The sequence below is a fragment of the Procambarus clarkii genome, chromosome 48, assembly GCF_040958095.1.
Source record: "Procambarus clarkii isolate CNS0578487 chromosome 48, FALCON_Pclarkii_2.0, whole genome shotgun sequence".
NCBI lineage: Eukaryota > Metazoa > Arthropoda > Malacostraca > Decapoda > Cambaridae > Procambarus > Procambarus clarkii.
The window spans coordinates 21633151-21656502 of NC_091197.1; the positions used below are offsets into that span (position 1 = coordinate 21633151).

General features: G+C 50.0%; 1 protein-coding gene across 1 annotated transcript in view; it reads left to right on the forward strand.

Annotated features, from left to right (window-relative positions):
• Positions 1–23352, forward strand: part of LOC123764810 (DNA-dependent protein kinase catalytic subunit) — a 746996-nt gene that overhangs the window by 309609 nt on the left and 414035 nt on the right. The window contains exons 17-18 of the mRNA XM_069302649.1: positions 11598–11790; positions 12925–13035. Coding sequence (XP_069158750.1) covers positions 11598–11790; positions 12925–13035 — 304 coding nt within the window. The remainder of the gene's footprint in view (positions 1–11597; positions 11791–12924; positions 13036–23352) is intronic.

The window sequence follows — 23352 nt, forward strand, 5'->3', positions numbered from 1 at the left end:
TTGCAGACTGATCTTTTTAGGTCTTGGCACGCGTTGTGGTCGTGCGGGGACTTTGAGGTTTTGTTGTCGCGGTGGGCCTTTTGATGCAGTTTTGTGCCTTCGCCTGGCCGGCGTGGTGCTCTCTGCCCACTGGTCGGCGGCTTGTAATTTTCTTTTCACGTGTATATGTGTGTAATTACCTAAGTGTAGTTACAGGATGAGAGCTACGCTCGTGGTGTCCTGTCTTCCCAGCACTTTTTGTCATATAGCTCTTTGAAACTACTGACGGTCTTGGCCTCCACCACCTTCTCACCTAACTTGTTCCAACCGTCTACCACTCTGTTTGCGAAAGTGAATTTTCTTATATTTCTTCGGCATCTGTGTTTAGCTGGCAGCGGCGCCTGAGCAGGGCGCGGAGTCGGGGATGCCTGAGCAGGGCGCGGAGTCGGGGATGCCTGAGCGGGGTGCGGAGTCGGGGATGCCTGAGCAGGGCGCGGAGTCGGGGATGCCTGAGCAGGGCACGGAGTCGGGGATGCCTGAGCAGGGCACGGAGTCGGGGATGCCTGAGCAGGGCGCGGAGTCGGTGATGCCTGAGCAGGGCGCGGAGTCGGGGATGCCTGAGCAGGGCGCGGAGTCGGGGATGCCTGAGCAGGGCGCGGAGTCGGGGATGCCTGAGCAGGGCGCGGAGTCGGGGATGCCTGAGCAGGGCGCGGAGTCGGGGACGCCTGAGCAGGTCGCGGAGTCGGGGACCCCTGAGCAGTGCGCGGTGTCACAGGCACCGGAGCAGAGCGCGGTGTCATAGGCCCCGGAGCAGAGCACGGTGTCACAGGCCCCGGAGCAGAGCGCGGTGTCACAGGCCCCGGAGCAGAGCGCGGTGTCACAGGCCCCGGAGCAGGGCACAGTGTCACAGGCACCGGAGCAGGGCACAGTGTCGGGGACGCCGCAGCAGAGTGTGGTCCCTGGCAGAGGGACACAAACAAAACAAGGCCCCAAAATCTGTTGGTATTACAGATGGGCTACCTGTAAGCATGGGGAATCGGGAAGAATAAATGGAACATGTACACACGATCACCCTAGAAAGTGCAGAAACCTCCTCAATACAGGTAAATGTACCAAAAGCTGTGAATTCTTTCACCCAGAAATTTGCAAGAACTCTTTGGACAGGAAAGAGTGTTTCAATGCTGAATGCCCAGCTTTTCATATAAGAGGTACCAGGCGAATAAAACCGACAGGGCCCCCCACTATGAAAACAGCCACTACTCCATCAACCGGGATAATTTTTTAGCAAGAGGAGGAGGAGAAGAATGGCTAAAAATGACCAGGCTCTACCACCAACTCGGTCAGATGCTAGAGAGGACGCAAACACAGTGGCCTCCTTACCAGAGCCTAAGATATTAACACCAATTAAAGCATCCAGCACTTCCAATAACACGATAACATCATTTATATTTGCCAACATCCAGGGTATAAAAACACGCAAATCCAACAAAGTTCACTTTATAGATGGTCTCCTTCATGAGGCAAATGCAGTGTTTGCAGCCCTAACGGAAACTCACACAAAGGACTACCTTGATGGTGAAATATGGATCTCAGAATACAATCTCTTCAGATGTGATAGGAAACACCGGCTTCAGGGTGGGGTCAGCCTCTACATCAGAGACACTCATCTGTACTGAGCTGCTAAACACCTCAAATGATATGGTGGAAGTGCTGATAGTCAAAATAGAGATCCTAAATGTAGTTGTTGTCCTTGTATATAAGTCACCGGAGGCAAACCCTCAGCAGTTTAAAGACCAACTAATGAAAATAGAGCACTGCTTGGAAAACCTCTCAAATCCAGCTCCGAACATCATCCTGCTTGGGGACTTCAACCTACGGCACCTGAAATGGAAGCACCTGGTAATACAGTAATATCAGAAAGAATACCAGGAAGTAGCCTAAATGAACAGGCACATGCAATTGACCTGCTACGGATGTGCGATAGGTTTGCCTTAAACCAGGAAATAGTAGAACCAACTAGGAAGGAGAACACGCTGGACCTCATTTTCACTAATAATGATGAGTTGATCGGGAACATAATGATTACAAATACCTGTTACTCAGATCACAACTTAATTGAAGTTCTAACAACCATGGGGAATGGACCTTCAAAACCAGTCCAGATTCCCGGTGGAGGAGATTTCAGCAAATTCAACTTCAATAATAAACGGATAAACTGGGAGCAAATAAACTAGGACTTCACAGAAATAAACTGGGTAGAACAGCTAGGAAATGGAAACCTGAACCAGTGCCTGGAAAAAATAAGCTCAGTAGCACTAGAAATATGTTCAAACCGCATACCCCTAAGAAAAAAGAGAAAGAGATGCAGATTGGAACGGGAACGTCGTTCCCTATATAGCTATATAGACGAAGAAAACGAATCGCGGAACAACTTGAGAGTCGCACCCTATCTCAAGAACGGCGAAGAAGGTTAGGTAGAGAAATAGAAACAATTGAACTCAAGCTACAAGAATCATACAAAACCCAGGAGAGGCAAAGAGAGCAAAAGGCCATCAGTGAAATAGAGAGAAATCCGAAATATTTTTTCTCCTATGCAAAATCAAGATCAAAAACCACATCTAGTATCGGGCCCCTGTGAAAGGGAGATGGAACTTTCACCGATGACAACAAAGAAATGAGCGAGTTACTGAGGAAGCAGTACGACTCTGTTTTCAGCGAGCCATTAAATGCACTAAAGATTGATAACCCAAATGAATTTTTCATGGATATGATACCAACATCAAATCATATATCAGACGTCGCCCTATCCCCACTAGATTTTGAAGAAGCCATAAACAGTATGCCTATGCACTCTGCACCAGGCCCGGATTCTTGGAACTCCATATTCATCAAGAACTGTAAAAAACCACTATCGCAGGCCCTTCACATTCTGTGGAGACAAAGCCTAGATACTGGCGTTATCCCTGACATACTAAAAACAGCAGAGATAGCACCACTCCATAAAGGAGGAAATAAGGCAGAGGCAAAAAATTACAGACCAATAGCACTAACATCGCACATCATAAAAATTTTTGAGAGAGTGCTAAGAAGTAAGATCACAAAATACATGGAATCACAGCATCTCCATAACCCCGGACAACATGGTTTCAGAACAGGGCGCTCTTGCCTGTCGCAGTTGCTGGACCACTATGATATGGCATTAGATGCTATGGAAGACAAACAAAACGCTGATGTAATTTACACAGATTTCGCAAAAGCTTTTGATAAATGTGACCATGGTGTTATTGCACATAAAATGCGTTCAAAAGGAATTACCGGGAAAATAGGCAGATGGATCTACAATTTCCTGACTAACAGAACGCAATGTGTAATAGTCAACAAAATAAAATCCAGCCCATCAACCGTGAAGAGCTCAGTCCCCTAGGGTACTGTGCTTGCTCCAGTACTTTTTCTCATCCTCATATCGGACATAGACCAGAACACAACCTATAGCACTGTATCATCCTTTGCATATGACACTAGGATTTTCATGAGAGTTGGCAACATAGAGGACACGGCAAACCTCCAATCAGATGTAGATCAGGTCTTTCTATGGGCTACAGAAAATAATATGGTGTTTAATGAGGATAAGTTCCAGCTCATGCGCTACGGAAAATTTGAAAATATAAAAACAGAAACCACGTACAAAACTCAGGCAAATCATAACAAAAACGAAAAGGCGATGTAAAGGATCTGGGTGTACTCATGTCGGAAGACCTTACCTTTAAAGAACACAATAAAGTAGCCGTCACAACTGCAAGAAAAATGACAGGTTGGATAACAAGAACTTTTCACACTAGAGATGCTATAACGATGATGATACTTTTCAAAACGCTTGTGCTCTCTAGAGTGGAGTACTGCTGCACAATGACAGCCCCTTTCAAAGCTGGAGAAATTGCTGACCTAGAGAGCGTGCAGAGATCCTTTACTGCTAGAATCTACTCAGTAAAACATCTAAATTACTGGGACCGACTAAAGAGCCTAAATGTGTACTCCCTTGAGCGCAGGCGGGAGAGATACATAATAATTTACACGTGGAAAATAATTGAGGGGCTGGTTCCAAACCTGCACACAGAAATAACGCCACATGAGACCAGAAGACATGGCAGGATGTGCAGAATACCCCCGTTGAAAAGCAGAGGTGCAACAGGTACTCTGAGAGAGAACTCTATCAACTTCAGAGGCCCGAGACTGTTCAACACGCTTCCACTACACATAAGGGGCATAACTGGCAAACCCCTCACAGTGTTCAAGAGAGAACTGGATAAGCATCTCCAAAGGATACCTGATCAACCAGGCTGTGACTCATACGTCAGGCTGCGAGCAGCCGCGTCTAACAGCCTGGTTGATCAGTCCAGCAACCAGGAGGCCTGTTCGACGACCGGGCCGCGGGGACACTAAGCCCCGGAAGCACCTCAAGGTAGCCTCAAGGTAGCTAGTTTAAACCTATGACCTCTTGTTCTTAAAGTTCCAGGTCTCAGGAAATCTTCCCTATTGATTTTATCAATTCCTGTTACTATTTTGTATGTAGTGATCATATCACAACTTTTTCTTGTCTTCTAGTTTTGGCATTTTTAATGCCGTGTACACATGTACGTGTGTACACTGTGTGTGTGTGCACATGTGTGGGTAACATACCTTGTGTGTATATGTATGTGTATGTGTATATACATAATTTGTATATATGTGTATGTGTACCTTTTCTTTCGGAAGGGGCTCTGTTCCCTTCTCTGTTGACGGGGCGCTGGGGTAACAGCTTGCTCTGTTGACTCTCGCATGGTCCAGCAGTTAGTGGGCACTTTTGGTTGTCTTCCGGCCTCTGGTGGCTTTGGTGGACGGCTTCTCCCCCTTTGGGGGGTTCAGGGCTGGTTTTGGTGGGCTTCTTCCCCTGCGCTTCGTCATGTCATCTTAGTGGGTGCGTTGGACATGGTCGATCCGCCTCATCCTTATGGGGTTCCCCTCTGGTCTTTGCAGACATGGGCCTGTTGAATCTGCAGTTCTTCAGGGCTTCTTCAGTCTGCGCCCTGGATTCTGTGCCCTCATCGGAGGACTGTTGTCTCCTGTCCGGCTTCTGCTGGGGCCGGATGCCTGGATGGTGGCCCTGGACCTCCAGGTCAATTCTTGGCACGTTCCTCTCCAGTTTTCCGGGACTGGCACAGTTGGTGGTGGGGCCTCAGGCTTGCCACTTTTGTTCCCTTCCCTATTTTGTAATTGGCACTTGGTGTATTTTTGCATCTTTACCGGATCTTGGTGCCCTGTCTCAGTCTGCTTGGGATTCGGTGTCTGACCTACCTCGACGACTGGCTGGTGTGGGCTCCCAGTCGGTCTGCTTGTTTGCTCACCAGGGGTGTGGTTCTTTCCAGATCGCTGGTTTTGTTTTCCTGGTGATCTGGAAGCCATTCCATCTGTTTCCGTCCCGGGTTCGGACCTGGCTGGGCCTTGTTTAGGGCGCTTGGGCCGCTCCTTGTTTTTCCCTCCATAAGTGTTGCTGCGGCTGTAGTCCCGCCTTCGACTGTTCATGAGGGGGGGGTCCCGGATTGCTCAGTGGTTGCTTGACCAGTTGTGCGGGAGTCTGAACTTTGACGTGCTGGTCTGCCCGCAGGGTTAGGTTTGGCTTCGGCGTCTGTTTGGTTCCTTCGGAGACTCCCCTTCTGCCTGTCTTGCAATCGTTGGGTTCGTTCCTCCGGGGATCTTGTGTTGGTGCTGCGTCACCAGCTTCCTCATTGGGGTTTTCGGGGTTCCGTGCCTTGGCACCTTCCTGAGCCTTCGCTCGGTGTGTTTACGGACGGGTCATCTCTCGGCTGGGACTTTGTGACCAGTGCTCACTAGGTCGGCCGGGGATGGTGGGGTCTGTCCGTCCATCGGGCTCGCAGCACGGTTTGGGAGTTCATGGCTGTCTGGTTTGCGCTTCGGAGGGTTTGGGTCACTCGGTGCTCTACCATTCAATTCCATTCGGACTGTTCTCTGGCGGTTCTTTGCCGGAGCCACAGGGTTTCTCTTAGGTGTTGACCTTTGGGGTTGGTTCCTTAGAGTAGCTCGTTTGCTGGATTCTTGGGGTTTGGCTAATTGTGAGGTTCATGTCCAGGGTATGTCCTGCGTCCTGGCGGACAGCTGTCTCGGTTCATTCCTCTGTTCGCGGATTGGTCAGTCGTCGCTGACTCGTTTTGTTGGCTCATCCTTGCGTATGGACTCCTGGCCATGGACGTCTTCGTGTCAGCATGGTCTAGGCGTCGCCCATTTTATGTGGCGCCCTTACCCGCCTGCGAGGCATTCTCAGTGGAGGCTTTTCGGCAGGACTGGTCGAGGTGGGGGGTACCTGTTCCTTTTCTTCCAGTCCAGCTGTTGCTTCGGGTTCTGGCTCGGTTGGAGCCCTTTCCCATGAGAGTAGTCCTTATGGTTCCTTCGTGGCCGGCCATGCTTTATTTCAGACGCTGCTTCATAGGTGTACGAACCAGGGGCGTTTTTCCGCGGCTCCGCCTCTTTCGGCAGGTCGGATTGATCCTGTACGTGATTGGTTCGGCCTTCTCCTCGGCTCTTTGCGTCTGGTATTTTGTCGCGGGTATCACCATCTCTGTGGTGTTCAGGTGGCCTTGTTGACAGTGTCCCACCTGCGAGCTTCGTCTTGGCGACAGTATGACGTTCCTGGTGTTTCTATGCACTTTTTCTTGCTCTTCGTAGGTTGTCTTCTCTTTCGCATCGGGTTGTCTTGTCCTTTCTTGGGTTTTCAGGACTACAGTTATTTGATGTTTCTTACTGTCACCTTGTTTTGTGCAGCGCTGGCAGAGCCGCTCCGGCTTGCGTTTGGGGTGGACGTCACATCTGCCCCGTTTTGTACGCTTTCTCGTGTTTTGTTTCACCTCCGGCCTGCTCATGCGTCGCCTGAGCCATCCTGGTCCTTGATCAGGGTTCCTTCTTATCTTCTCCTCAGTTTGTGGTAGCCCCTTCGGTTCAGGTTTCTGCTCTTTGGTACTGGTGGTAGGTTTATACGTTTGCAGCCTTTCTCCGTCCTGGCGATGGTTGAGACGGCTGCTTTCCGGAGTGGTTCTTGGGTTATTGATGCTTGATAGGTTTGGCCGGGGGTGCGTTGTCCGGTTGAGCTTTTCGCCGCCTGCATACCATGTCTGGGATGCGCTTTGAGTTGATCCGGTTCCCCTCGTTACCTGTTTCAGGGCTCGGGTCTCCCAGGTCGTCCACAGAGTTTTTCAGTCTTCCAGCCTGCGGTCTGTCCCTGCGCCCGTGCTGTTCGGACGTTTGCAGCTTTTGCTGCTGCGTTGTTGACGTCTAGGGTTTATTTCGGGTGCAGGGATTTCAGGGTGGCACAGGTTCTTGGCCGCCCATTCTTTATGTGCGTCTGCTCCTGTGCGTTCTTGTTGCCTTGGGTTGCAGCCTGTTGTCTCGGCTTTGCGGTGCGTAGTTTGTGGCGGCCGCCTCCCAGGTTAGCCCTTTCTTTTCCTTCTCTTTGGGTATGAAGCTCCAGAGAGCTGTAGGAGCTCCCCACAGAAAACCAGCGTTAAATGTAATGAAACACCATTTTCTGGGTGAGCCCCGGAGGCTCCCTGGCAACCCTCCCTCATACCAGTCGACGTTTTTTTTGCTTTGGATGAAGCTTAGCTTCCGAATTGAAGCCAGGCAGCAGGCGTAATAGGTCCGGGGCTCCCCTTCCCCTCTCGGGGTGGGGAGCGCTGGGCGGACGATCGGCGCGGCAGTAAAGTGTGATGTTTGCTTGTTTCCTTTGGGATTGTAGGGAGTTTCTACCTCTCTGTTCGGTTTTTTGTTTGTTTTTACCATGTGGGGTGTGTTTTGTTATGCGTACCTTTCTGGGTGTCTAACCCCGGTTGATGGCAGATAAGAAAAACCCCAACCTCAAGGGGGTTTTCCAGTGCCATTGCCTCCTGAAACCTCTCTGAAGGGGCCAGATTCTGGCACTGGTCTCTGATAGGTCTGAACTCCTTAGCTAATGTCCCAGTCTAATATAACATACATTAGCCCAATAAGCTCCAGGGAGCCTCCGGGGCTCACCCAGAAAATGGCATTTCATTACATTCAATGCTGTTTTTTCAAGATAATTTATTTCCTGTGCACTGGGTGGGGGGGGATTCATATTTGGAAGCCGAGCAGTTAAGGGATTAAGCCTACCAAGGAAGGTGGCATTGGAGGTGTTGCAAGAATTGTATTATTTTCTTATTGCTGTGGAGAGCTAGTTACGAATAATAACACTATAATAGTTGAACTGTACAATACAGTATTTGGTTTGCTATTTATTCATTTAAATATTTACAAGAAAATAAAATTGGATTTAGCAGAACTTAAGGCGCATATGTTAAGTCATCGTACAGTGTTTTCAATACCCACGTGTTGACACACGTGGACGGGAGATGGGAAGGCCAGTGTGAGGTGGGGGGAGGGGGTGACCAGGCAGGACGTTTGATCTGTCTCTATCCAGTCTTGCTCCCCACCCACTTGTTCACCCACCCACCTGCCTGCATGCTCACCTGCCAACCCAGCCACCTGTTCACCCATCTGCCTGCTCCCCCTCCCACCTGTTCACTCACCTGCTCACCCACCCACCTGCTCACCCACCTTCCTGCTCACCCACCCACCTGTTCACCCACCTTCCTGCTCGCCCACCTACCTGTTCACCCACCTTCCTGCTCGCCCACCCACCCACCTGCCTGCTCGCCCACCCACCTTCCTGCTTGCCCACCCACCTTCCTGCTCGCCCACCCACCCACCTGCCTGCTTGCCCACCCACCTTCCTGCTTGCCCACCCACCTGCTTGATAGTCCACCCACCCACCTGTTCACCCTCCTTCCTGCTTGCCCACCCACCTTCCTGCTCGCCCACCCACCCACCTGCCTGCTCGCCCACCCACCCACCTGCCTGCTCGCCCACCCACCTGCTTGATAGCCCACCCACCCACCTGTTCATCCTCCTTCCTGCTTGCCCACCCACCTGCCTGATAGCCCACCCAGACACCTGTAATTACCTAAGTGTAATTACCTAAGTGTAGTTACAGGATGAGAGCTACGCTCGTGGTGTCCCGTCTTCCCAGCACTCTTTGTCATATAACGCTTTGAAACTACTGACGGTCTTGGCCTCCACCACCTTCTCCCTAAACTTGTTCCAACCGTCTACCACTCTGTTTGCGAAAGTGAATTTTCTTATATTTCTTCGGCATCTGTGTTTAGCTAGTTTATATCTATGACCTCTTGTTCTTAACGTTCCAGGTCTCAAGAAATCTTCCCTATCGATTTTATCAATTCCTGTTACTATTTTGTATGTAGTGATCATATCACCTCTTTTTCTTCTGTCTTCTAGTTTTGGCATATTTATACCTGTTCACCCACTTACCTGCTTGCCCACCCACCCACCTGAATGTTCACCCACCTGCTTGCCAACCCACCCACCTGAATGTTCACCCACCCACCTGCTTGCCCACCCACCTACCCACCCACCTGCCTGCATGCCCACCTGCCAACCCACCCACCTGCCTGCTCGCCCACTCAACTGCCAACCCACCCACCTGTTCACCCACCTGCCTGCTCGCCCATCCGCCTGCCTGCTTCTTCAACTGTTCACCCACCTTCCTGCTCGCCCACCTATCTTCCTGCTCGCCCACCCACCTGCCTACTCCTCCTTCCACCTGTTCACTCACCTGCCTGCATGCCCACCTGCCAACCCACCCACCTGTTCACCCACCTTCCTGCTCGCCCACCCACTCACCTGTTCACCCACCTTCCTGCCCGCCCACCCACCTGCCTGATAGCCTACCCAGCCATCTGTTCACCCACCCACCTGCCTGCTCGCCCACCCACCCACCTGAATGTTTACCCACCCACCCACCTGCTTGCTCACCCACCCACCTGTTCATCCACTCACCTGTTCACCCACCCACCCGCCTGCTTGCCCACCCACCCACCTGCCTGCTTGCCCACCCACCCACCTGAATGTTCGCCCACCCACCTGCTTGCCCACCCACCCACCTGCCTGCTCACCCACCCACCTTCCAACCCACCCACCTGCCAACCCACCCGCCTGTTTACCACCTGCCTGCTCGCCCACCCGCCCGCCCGCCTGCCTGCATGCTCACCTGCCAACCCTCCTGCTCACCCACCTTCTTGCTCGCCCACCCTTCTGCCTGCTTGCCCACCCTCACCCTTTAGGGGCCTCGTAGCCTGGTGGATAGCGCGCAGGACTCGTAATTCTGTGACGCGGGTTCGATTCCCGCACGAGGCAGAAACAAATGGGCAAAGTTTCTTTCACCCTGAATGCCCCTGTTACCTAGCAGTAAATAGGTACCTGGGAGTTAGTCAGCTGTCACGGGCTGCTTCCTGGGGGTGGAGGCCTGGTCGAGGACCGGGCCGCGGGGACACTAAAGCCCCGAAATCATCTCAAGATAACCTCAAGATAACCCACCCACCTGAATGCTTGTCCACCCACCCCCCTGTTCACCCACTTTCCTGCCCACCTACCTGTTTACCTACATGCCCACTTACTCACCTGCCTGCTCGCCCACCCACCTGCCTGATAGCCCACCCACCTTCCTGCTCACCCACTCACCTACTTGCCTGCTCAAACCTGTTGACCCACCAAGCCCATCTGCCTGCCAGCCACCCATCCAAAACCCACCTGCCTGAACCCCACCTATCCCTGCTTGCCCACCTACCAGCTAGGCAGCTAACCACCCACCCAGCCCCACACACTAATTAGTGTGCGTTAATTCAAATCATGAGTGTGGTATAAAAATTGTTGGAAATGGTCCCTTTTAGACTCAGAGGTGAAAAAGTACTCTTATCCAAAAAAAGTGATTATCCGGCTGGGGGTCCTTCCCATATAGTCTGGATAATCGAGTGGAGACAGTATGTATTTATAATATTATATGTATACAGTATATTTATAATAATATATATATGTTTATTTGTTCAACTTTATAGGCAGGTACTTATCACACGGTCGAGGGTGAGGGTCACAGTGGGGTGTACAGTTTTGACACGTAGTTGTCCCAAGTAGCGGGTTGGAAGTAGTCAGTTGCTGGTTATTTGAGTTATAACATAGATATATTAATTTGCCCGTATTACCATAGGGGATTTTCTGCTTAATTTCTGACTTGCAATAGTATTTACTTTCTCTATTACTAATTCCTAGATCCACATTCTCTTATTACACTTGTTGGAAACATACTAGTAAGTTCACACGCCCTGTGGGTACATGGGACCTGGGCCTACACTCGGGATGCCCACATTTATTCACCATGGACTTGTTTTTGTGTATTATTTGTTCACTTGATATTAAGGTATGTTTTCTGAATTTTTACCAATTAACACAATTGTTTACATAGTGTGTTTAGCACTGTGGACAACTATGATTTCTTGATGTTTCAGTAAAGAGGAATGCAAATTTTTTTTCTTTTAAAGTCGTGGCAACTTTAACCTAACACAAAATCACTTGTATAACATGTATTTGAAGTAAAGTTAACGATAATTTCTTTAATAAAAATTAATTATCACGTCATTTACCTGCCTAAAACTATAGGCTATGTGTTGGCTAAATCAGTTTTACCCTATCTTCTGCTGCTGTAGGTGGACGAGACGGCAATGAGACGTGTGCAATTATCCATCCTTCGTCTGATTGGAAGCATGGATTCCAGTTTGAGTCTGTGTGTGATCCCTCAAGACCCTGATTCCTTGGCCGCAGCTGCTGTTCGGTGGGACACCCTCAAACATATCAAATTTGCTACCCCATTTGACCAAATCAAGATTGACATTTTTCTTGGTAAATCATAACTAAATCTTGGTAGTATTGTCCAATTTTTATTGCTATTGTAAAAATGTTTGCACTTTGCTGTTGCAGTTCCCTTTGTTGGAGTCAGGAAAGGCGTTAGGTTTATGGCAGTCTTCCTAGACCAACTTCTGATCTGTTCCAGGATATTACCCACAACAGTTGCCTAACTCCCAGGGGCCAGATTCACGAAGCAGTTCGCAAGTATTTACGAACGTGTACATCTTTCCTCAATCTTTGACGGCTTTGGTTACATTTATTAAACAGTTTACAAGCATGAAAACTTCCCAATCAACTGTGGTTATTGTTATGAACAGCCTTCTGGTGCTTCAGAGCTCATTTACTGTTTAATAATTGTAAACAAAGCTGCCAAAAATTGAGAGAAGATGTACAGGTTCGTAAGTGCTTGCGTAACTGCTTCGTGAATCTGGCACCTGGTTCCTATTTACTGCCAGGTGAACAGACACACAAGGTGCGGGAAATGTAACCAAACGTTTTGGCCTTTCACTGGAATAAATCCTGGGGCCTTTTGGTTGTTAACTGACAGTGCTGACCACTGCTGTCACTTCAGTGACAAGTGGAGTGGAGAGAGGAAGGTCATATAATGATTTAGATAATTGATTAGATGAGGTGTTGTGTGTGATTATTAGCTTGCATGGTTATGAATATTGAGTGTGATTCATGACTGTTGAGAATCAAGTTTACAGCTTTATTCCATGTGCGAAGGACTTTTGAACAAGAACTTGAATTGCTTGGGATCACACATAAAGAAATTGCTATTTGGTTACGAAGAGAAATAAGAATGAAACACAAAATGTGAAATAAAATGGTCAGAGCAATAGAAACATAGGATGATAAATGGGCAGAGGTTTAGAGGGGGATGAGGAGGGTTATCAAGACTACCACAATTATTAACAAAATAGGTAATGCCTTTAATTATCCCATAGCACTGCTACAACCACAGTGAGGTATTGTGGTACATGTGTGTTGCTTTGGAATTGAAACCAATATGACCTGTAAATATAAAGTTTATAATGTTTTGATAAATTTTCATAGACTGTGCTTGAAAGTATTTAAGACGAAATGAAAGATATCATGTATCAACATTGATTGTTTTTGTATTCTCAGATGATCTTCTGCCCCATGTTGTGGATTTAGCACTAAATTCAAGTGATCGGCAAACTAAAGTTGCTGCATCTGAACTTCTCCATTCTGTCATTATCCTTATGATTGGCACAGGTATGCACAATTACATATATTTCATACATTCTATGTATTGATTTTGTTTAAAACTAGATTTTTCATGTAGAATCTACATCAAAGTTTTTTCTTTCATATTATTTAGTGTAAATATTTGGTAAACATTTTTATTCTGAGCAACAAGTGGTCAACAGTACTCGCACTGGGGAAATTGCACCTGGCTAGAACAGGTACCTGTTCTTTGGAAAGTCAAGGGAATTTGAGAGCTGTGACCAGCAGAGAAGGCTGGGATGGTGGGTATAAGAGCTCTTGTGAATGCAAAAAACCCTGGCCAAACTAAAAGGATAATGGACCCTTAACCCTTTAACTGTGCAAAACCTCATATGATGTGCGACATTGAACTCAATTTTTAACATTTTCTGAAACTCTTTCAAATGTTTTGTGAATAATCAACTAGGCAAATGCTCCAACTTTGTATAAATGATACCAGGGTGACTTGAAAAACAAGAAAATAAAATTTTTTAAAATTGAATATTGAAAACTTCAGATTTTAAAATTGGCTGCAAAATATGCCAAATATAAAAATATCACCAACTGTTCATTTGGTGTTGTTATGCTCTCAGAATAGCATATGATTTTCATTTTCATATATTTAGAATATAGGTTTTCAGTATAGTTTACTGTAAAAAAAAAATTGTCAATATGGCATTTGAAATATCCGCAAATTTGACAACAAAACTATATAACTTCAAACACTTAGAGTTTAAGAAAAGTCAATTCAATAGGGATTGTAGAACAGACAGCTGTGCACACTATATAAATATGTAAAAATGGTGAGAATCAGTTAGAAACTAGGTTTTTGGATACTGGAGTAAGTTGAAATTCTAGTTATAGATATAATCGAAGTTGAAGTTATTGACAATGAATAAGGCAGTTTTAATTCATGAATTTACTTGTATGTTGTAATAAACATTGTTTGGCAGTATGTGAAAGTATGTAGGTCAATGTGTGTAGAAATGAAGTCAAGAAAAAATATCCCCCTAAAAAACAAAATATAGGATAATTATAATAATTATAATGATTTAGGGAATATGTTTAGGGTATACTTTATATAAGTAAAAACCAGCGTTGAATGTAATGAAACGCCATTTTCTGGGTGAGACCCGGAGGCTCCCCAGAGCTTTACCAGGCTGATATGCTAATGTCAGACTTTGGCATCAGTCATGTGTATGGAGTTCTAGGGCCTACCGGGGACCACGGCCAGAACCTGGCCCCCTCAGAGAGGCAAGGGGAGCAATGGCCTATAGAAACCTCCTGTTTTTTTTTTTTTTTTTTTTTTTTTTTTTTTTTTTGAGATATATACAAGAGTTGTTACATTCTTGTGGTTGGAAGCATTCTATGTCTGCCATCGACCGGGTCAGGCATCCAGAAAGGTAAGCATTCCAAAACAAACCCCTATTCTGGTTAAAATTGCTACCTAAAGCCGAACTAGTGGATAGAACTCCCCAACAGAAAACAAGCAAACTAGTATGATGTCACACGTCACCGCGCCGCTGTCTGTGCAGCTCCCCCCTCCCCAGGAGGGGGAAGGGGGAGCCGCAGACCTCCCACGCCGGCTATCCACCCATCAGTTCTGATGCTGGATGTCAAAACACGTGAAAACCGCCGACCGAAGGGAGGGAGGGTTGCCAGGGAGCCTCCGGGTCTCACCCAGAAAAGGGCATTTCATTACATTCAGTGGTGGTTTTCTGGGGGGAGCCCCGTCGGCTCCTCAGAGCTAACTACCCACAGAGGAAGGTCAAAGGGACGAAACTGGGAAGCGGACACCACGCACCCCTTTACGGAAGCGAGACAACCGGCAACAAACGCCAACCCAAGGCGCCACAGCCCCGAAAAGTCCAGGGAACAACACGAGAACAACGAGCAGCAAGGCCCCCATACGAACACCAAAGATCCGTGCCTGAATGACCGCAAGGACACGTCGCTCAGATGGCAGCGAAGCCACGGACGCCATGGGCATGAGGGAAGAACACAGGCAGCTTAGCCGCAAGAACACGGCTGACAACACGGGACACCATCACCTGCAAACCGGGAACAGAACCGGATCAACACAAAACGCGCCCCGGACACAGACGCCGTGGCATGCAAACAACAGCGGAGGGCCGCCACTGAACACAAAACACGAAACACCCCCGGCCCGACCAACCAAGCACCAACAAATCATGGACCCCTCCAGAATGCAGCAGCCCCACCCCGCGGCAGAAAAGATGGAGACTGCTGCTGCCGAACAACCAAAACGCTAAAATTGAAGGAGCAAGAAAACTCAGCGACCCGACCCCCAGAGGCAAATGCCAAAAGAAAAAGAGCCGACGAAAAAAAAAAATGGAATCGAAGGGGCACTTCCAACCGAGGAAAAAACAGAACACGCTGACCAGAGACCAGGATGGTGCAAGCGGCGCACGAACAGGCCGGAGGTGAAACGTTGCACAAGACGGCTTACTAACGGCGCAGAAGCAACACCAAGACCGAAAGCAAGCCGAAGCGGCTCCAGCAGCGCCGCACGAAAAGAGGCGACAGTATGTAGCAAGACGACGACCCCCAACCCCCACCAGAAAACGAAGCCGACGCTAACAAAAGTAGCCACCTAAGAAGGGACAGGAAATGGAAGGACCGCCTAAATACCCTATACTGCCGCCAAGAGAAGTACGCAGGTGGGACACCTACCACGAAGCCACCTGACCACCAACCGGAGGCGAGACTGCGAGGCAGAACGTAAGCAGCCCCAACAAGGCCCCATCGAGCCCAGGAAAAGGCGGAGCCGCGGGAAGATGTTGGGCGCGACCACCGAAACCCAGGCGGCACAAGGAGATGGAACGTCTGCTGAACAGAAAAACTCCCCAAGGCAAGCAAGCCCGCCAGGAGTTGAAAAATGACGGGTCCGATGCGAGACATCGCATCGGACAACAACCGGCAAGGCAAGCTAGGAAACCAAAGAAAGCGGAAGGGTTGCCGCCAGAAACAGTACCCGAACCAAGGTGTACGAGCAACTACAACAAACTGAGACAAAGAAGCACACCACAGGACACAGGCTGAAAAAATGCCCAAGAAGCCAAGGAGCACACGCAGAACACCCCTGCGGCAGAGGAGGAAACAAGGGAACGCAAATGGAAATGAAGCGGTGGAAACTGACCCCCCCCTCCTCAACGTAATAGCAAGTGCAGGCAAAACCGACCAAAGGAGATGCCAGGAAAACGACTGGGGAGAGGCAGGATGAAAGAGCTGAAGCACAAAAACCCCAGGAAAACCAACCAGGGTTGGACAATCAGGCAGGGACAGAAAAACCCCACGCACATGAGAGGGCCAAGCCAGGGACCCGAAGACCACGAAAAACAACAAGCAAACCCCCATACGCAAACCCTAGGCACAAAACAGCAACAAAGTGCCGCACCACAACTGGACACAGGAACAAGGACACGCCACCGCGAAACACGGTACCAATGCACACGTGCAGCAGCAGCAACAGGCACCACCGCAACTTGCAACATGTAAATAGCAACTCGCGTCTGCTAAGGCAGAGAACGAAGTAGGCAGACCCCAGACAGGGCCAATGGAGACACGACAGAACCCAGCAGGCCCAGAAACCTGCACACCGGGCGACCAACGGCGGAGAACCCCGCTCGATACCTGCTGGATGGGGTATTGGGAGCTCATTTACATCCCCAAGCCTGGCCCGAGGCTAGGCTAGACCGGCCAGAGGGTGGCCCACCAGGCAGCTGCTTGGAGCAGCCCGCAGGCTCACATGCCTGCGGCACAACCAGGATGGGCCGGAACTTCTATTCGAAAACAGGCTAGTATGCCCTGAAAATCCACGGACATACCGGCAATATGACGTATGCTCGCTCGCAAGTAGGTCGTGTAACAACCGCAGACCTCTGATGGTTATACAGTGTTTCCCCGATTGTACCTATAGCACGACTGCACTCCACTGGTACTATCCCACAAGTTCTTCCAGATAGGCGGTACCCAAGAGCCAGAGCTCAAACCCTGCAAGCACAACCAGGAGAGCCCTACCAGGTGAGTACATAACCAGCACCACAACCCACACACCTCATAACACGAAAAAAGGTGGGTCCCCTGAATGACTCTGGCATGGGTTGGACATGCACATGAGTGGAACCGGAAGGGTTGAAAAAGGGACAGTCACTGGTGTGCGAACGGTCTGTCGTACAGAAATACACCTGAATAAAGACAGGTATATAAACATCTCCGCATCCAGCGCCGGGCCAAAAGACACCAGACCGCAGAAACTCACCTGTCGAACGGAGGCGCGAACGGGACACGACTCAACCGTGCCCAGAAGATCCTGGGAGCACCGCCAGGTGAAGACGCCCGCAGGAGAGCAGGGTAGAAGCGAAGGAAGCGGCCCACACCCATGACCCAGGGAAAACCTCGGCGTCCTCCCCACAGCTGGAAACCAGGACACCCCCGGAGCGAAGGGGCAAGGGAGAAGAGCGAGAGGCAAAGCACTTGAGAAAAAACGGCGCAAAACACCAGCACTGAAACACACCGCCCAGACCAAAACAAACTCCACGGCGCATGCGCATGACACGCTGGCTGAACCACACAACCCTCTCTGTGGGAAGGCGCCAACCAGGACTACTGCACTAGAAAAGTAGCCAAAAGAGGAAGCAGGAACAACCAAAAGCGACCAACGAAGCGAAGAGAGCCCAAAAAAGTACCCAACCGGGCCACTGGCCACAAGCAGCCCAACCGGGCTACAAGTAGCCCAAAATGGCGACCCGGATTGGAGCCGACAGACGTTCCAATAATGCGGGAAGTAGCGAAAACCTTCCCGAACCCTCGAGAACACAGAAGCCAACACTAGTCCCGAAGGCACACAAAGGCGCACCAGAGACCAGAAGTCACGTAGAACCCCAAGAACGGGGAAACATGACGAAGACACTGTCCCAAAAAAAAGGGGGATAAAGCATTCACCCACAGGACGGAACCAACCAACTCAAAGGTCAAGGAACCGAGCCCGGGGAGGGGCTGACGCCCAACAGCACGTACGGCGAGTGGGGAGGAAAAACCCCACTCTGTGTAACCACAAGCCCCGCCAAGAGGGGAGAAAAAAAACCCACGGGATCCTACGGGGCCAAGGGCTCCCCAAGTCAACCCCTCCCCAGCCCCGGGAACCGACACGACAGGCCCCGGGGCCGAGCCGTCCCCCCAAAACCCCGGCCGTACCAGAAAACCGGGGCAGCCGCGAAGACACTATGGAAGGGAACCCACTGGTAGACTTACAACACGGCTGGAGGAACAGGCTCAATGCCCCCGTCACTACCCCGGAAGGGGACTTTCCCGAGACTGCCCGAGTCTCAACACCAAACCCCGCCCCAATCCTACAGACGGTAAGGAACCGAATGCAGGCAGGAAGGGGGATCCATGGGAAACACAAGGGGGCGTGGAAGGAACTGAAGCAACCAACACCCCCAAGTCCCAATATGAACCAAAACGGGGCAACTCCCGGGGAGTAAACCACGAGTGTTGCCACCACCAAGGCTCAAAGTGCAACGCCCCTGCTGCCCGCACCCGCTTAGTCAGTACAACTGGGTAACCTGGACTCTGGGGTCATATCCATCGGACCCACGCGCCCCCAGGGGTTTCCCAGGGTCCCGAGCGTTTACTATAAGAGGACTCGCGCTCAGGTAATCCCAGGCAGGGTACTGCTAACCGACGCCCAAAGCTATCAAACAACTTTCTAAGAGCTGAACCCCCGGGACGTGTACACTCATGGGGACCTAGCAGGGGGTACCACCAGAAAATACTCAGAACACAAGGGACACAAGGGGCAAGAACAAAGGCAGACCCCCCCACCAGGTAGATAAACAAAAAGAAAAAGAAAACCCCGCAAGAGGACAGCGTACCCAAGCGGAACAGAGGCGGCCGCCATGATTGGTAAAGACAAGCTGCACAGTACCCTGCGCCCAACCAGTGCAAAACTGCCCCTTACCCTAAGGCAAACAAGGGAGACAGAACACCCGAGCACACAAAGAGCGGCCGAAAACCAAGCAGTAAACGGCCTAGCAGGGGCAGGACCCAAGGAACTTGTGGAAGGTGGCCCCAAGCTCCAAGGGCAGTACTTACAGGGCACCTAGGGAAGGGAACCCTAGGCGCATGCAGCCCGAGTACTGGAGACTCACTCCCGGCTCACACACCACCTAGAAAACAGACACCACACTCTAGGTACAGTGCTGAAACAACAACTGGAGCTGGAGCACATAACCGGTGCCTATAGCATCAGCCAAAGAACCGATGGGTAGATTGCCGACGTGGGAGGTTTGGGGCTCCCCCTTCCCCCTCCCGGGGAGGGGGTTGCTGCGCAGACAGCGGCGCGGTGACGTGTTACATCATACTAGTTTGCTTGTTTTCTGTTGGGGAGTTCTATCCACTAGTTCGGCTTTAGGTAGCAATTTTAACCAGAATAGGGGTTTGTTTTGGAATGATTACCTTTCTGGATGCTTGACCTGGTCGATGGCAGACATAGAATGCTTCCAACCACGTGGGGGTTTCTATAGGCCATTGCTCTCCTTGCCTCTCTGAGGGGGCTAGGCTCTGGCCGTGGTTCCCGGTAGGCCCTAGAACTCCATACACATGACTGATGCCAGAGTCTGACATTAGCATATCAGCCTGGTAAAGCTCTGGGGAGCCAACGGGGCTTACCCCCAGAAAAGCCCTAATCTGGTCCCTACTCATCAAAACAACCTAAAGAAACCAAGAAAATAGAGTTTAAAATCTGTGAAAAAATCAGCAAAAAAAATTCAAAGTCCTAAGTTCTGAGAGATGTAACTGATTTATTTGTTGACCAATTTAATTCTGGCTTCACATAGTTAGGGACGAGTATGCATTCTCCAGGATGTGAAGGTTAAAACAAATTCAAATAATAATTATAAGAGGAAAAAAAAACTATAATCCTTAAAAAAAAAAAATTTCTCCTTAAAAAAAATATTTATTGGGGGAGCCCCGTTGGCTTCCCGGAGCTATCCAGGCTGAATGGATATGTATATCTTTTTGGCATCAGTCAATGCGTGGAGTTCTTGCGTACTGTGGACCACGAGCCAGAACCTGGCCCCCCTCTAATGAGGCACGAGGAGCAATGGCCTATAGAGACTTGCCCTGTGGTTGGGAGCATTCTATGTCTGCCATCGACCGTGGCAGGCACCCAGAAAGGTAGGCTCCCCAAAACAAACCCCTATTCTGGTAAAAGTATTGCGGCTGAAAGCCGAACAGGTGGACAGAACTCCCCAAATGAAAATTGGCAAACTAGCATGACGTCATCGCGCCACTGTCTGCGCAACACTTCTCTCCCCGGGAGGGGGGAAGGGGGAGCCCCAGACCCACCCGCCAGCGACCCAACCTACAGTTCTTAGGCTGATGGGAGTCTGGTGCGAGGATTCCTCTGGCTCCAGTTTTCTATTACAGTTCTGTGCCTCGTGGTGTGGGCTGTCCCTTCAGGTGGTGCGTGAGTCGGGAGAGAGATTCCACGGTACTTAGGCTGCATGCGCCTAGGGAAACCTTCCCTAGGTGTCCTGTAAATGCTGCCCTTGGGGCTTGGGGCCTCCTTCCACAAGTCACCTCAGGATCTTCCTCTGCTGTGCCATTTTCTGCTCGGTTTTTGGCCACCCTTGGAGTCAGCTGTGTTTTTTTTTTCTTGCTCTTGTTTGTCTCTGGGTAGGGGGTAGTTTTCGTCACTAGCAGGGGCACGAGGTACTGCACAGCTAGTTTTCACCTACAACAGCGGTCGGCTCTGTTCCGCCTGGGTACATTGTCCTCTTGCGGGGTTTTCTTATGTTTTTATTTTTCTGCCTGGTGGGGGATCTGCCGTTGTGGTTCCCCATTGCTGTTCTTGGGGTTTATATATTTCTCACTCTGTTGGTGGTCCTCCCCGCTTGGCCCCCGTGAGGGGTTCAGCTTTAGAGATTGTTCGGTAGACTTGGGCGCTGGTTCGCAGTACCCTCTCTGGGCTTCCCTTAGAATGTACCCAAGGTTAAGGGCTGTAGAAACCCCCACGGGAGGCTACATGGTCCGATGTATGCGACCCTCGAGTCCCACCTCGCGTCTTGGGAGTTTAAAGGTTGCTCTGTCCCCTTGTCTTACTGGTGAGACAAGTGAACAGAGGTGAGTGTCAGGGTGACACTCACCAATTTTGCCTCCGTCATGCTGCCTGTTGGGTCGGTGATTGTTTTGACCCGGAGTCGTGTGACGTGTGTTGTTTGTACATACTCCAGTTCACCCAAGCCTCCGATACTGATATGCGGGTGCAGGCAGCTAAGGCGTTGCATGCTAGGTTTCGGTTGCTGCAATGCGCTCGGTGGGTTACAACCCCGGATGCCCCGTTTTGGTTATAGGGACCCGGACTTGGGGGGGGTGAGTCACTTCGGCTCTGGTTCCGTCCGCCCCTCCTATTCCTTTCTCTTCTGTCGTTCATTCGGTCCCCCCTCCCTTGCTTTCGGCTCCGAAGCGTCTTGAGGGTTTTGGAATCGGGGCAGGGTCTAGTTGGTGTTGAGACTCGGGCAGTCTCGGGGTGTCTCATTCTGGGGTTGCGGCAGAGGCATTCGAGCATTGTCCTGCCGGAGTTTCTGGGTCTGGCCAGTGGGCCCCCTTCATTCCTGCTTTTACGGCACCTCCCGCCTTTTCTATGGAGGTGGGGGGTTTGGAGGCTGGCTTGGCCCCTGGTCCTCAGGGCGAGGTTCCTGGGGTTGGGGAGGGGTTGGCTTGGGGGCCTTGAGCCACATTGGACCCTGCCCGGGTTTCTCTGCTCTCCGAGCGAGGCTTGGTGTTACAAGGAGAGGGGGTTCTCCTTCGCTCCCTTTGTGTACGAATTGGATTTGGTGTCGACCCCTCCCTGGGTTTGGTTCCATGATCCTACAGGTTCTTCGGTTCCATCGTTCTGGAAGTTTCCGGCGTCCCAAGTCTCGGCTTCTGAGGTGCGGGAATCCTTGGCGGCCTACCTCCTGCGCGACCCAGATTATGCCTTCGTGATGGATCCACGTTTCTTCGTGTATGGCTCTGCTGGTTTGTACTGGGATCATTATAAAGGCCCAAAGTCATCCTGGTTGGCAGTCTGTCTTTTTTTTTTTTTTTTTTTTTTTTTTTGAGGCTTGGCACACGTTCTGTCGGTCCCGCGCGCTTGAGTGGCTAGAGACTTGGTCGGCGTTTTAGGTTTTCGTGGGGGTCGTCTTTGAGCATCTTGATGCCTTTTTTTTTTTTTTTTTTTTTTTTTTGAGATATATACAAGAGTTGTTACATTCTTGTACAGTCAATAGTACGCGTAGCGTTTCGGGCAGGTCCCTGGAATACGATCCAAACCGTGAAGAATCGTTTTTTCATCCAAGTACACATTTTACTGTTGCGTTAAACAGAGGCTACAGTTAAGGATTTACGCCCAGTAAATCCTCCCCGGCCAGGATACGAACCCATGACATAGCGCTCGCGGAATGCCAGGCGAGTGTCTTACCACTACACCACGGAGACTGCCTATTTGTTCGCCCCATGCCCTTCCGCGGGATATTGGTGTCATGCAGCTTCATGTGCAGGTTCCTTTCCTTTCGGCTGCCTTGGTGGCGGAGGATTTGCCCATTCATGGCCTGCTTGCTTCGGCTCTGCGTTTCTTTTCCCTACTTGAGCTGTCCTCGGACTAGCTTGAGTTGGATGTTGGGGTGCTTGGGGTCGCTGCCGGGTCCAGTGCGCTTCCCTCCGCAGTGCGGGCATCATCTGCTTTGTTAACACTATCGATCACCCGACTTGCGCGCGGTCAACTTAGAGATCATGGACCCAATGTGCGGGCAAGCACGCGATGACGCCTAAATGTGTATACTCGTTTCAGCTTTCTCACCTTAATTCTCGTGCTACGTCGTTTGTTTTGGTATCATTGTGTTCGCAATTTAATTCCTTACAGGTGTGTATGAAAATAATGTCCAAAAGCCTGGCGTGACTCCCAACAGCAAAGCCTAAAGTCGGCAAAAGTTACCCGTGAGCGTACAAAATCAGTAAAATGTGTATACTCGTTCCATTTTTCTCACCTTAATTCTCGTGCTACGTCGCTCGTTTTGGTATCATTGTGTTCACAATTAAATTCCCTACAGATGTGTATGAATATAATGTACAAAAGCCTGGAGTGCCTCCCCGCAGAAAAGCCTAAAGTTACCCTTGAACGAGCACCAATTTGTACACTGCAACCTAATGTGTATACTCGTTCAGTTTGATAACATCAATTTTCGTGTTACGTCTCTCATTTTGGTATAAAATTGTTCACAATAAAAAGGCGCATATTTTAAAACTAGTCCCATAATAATA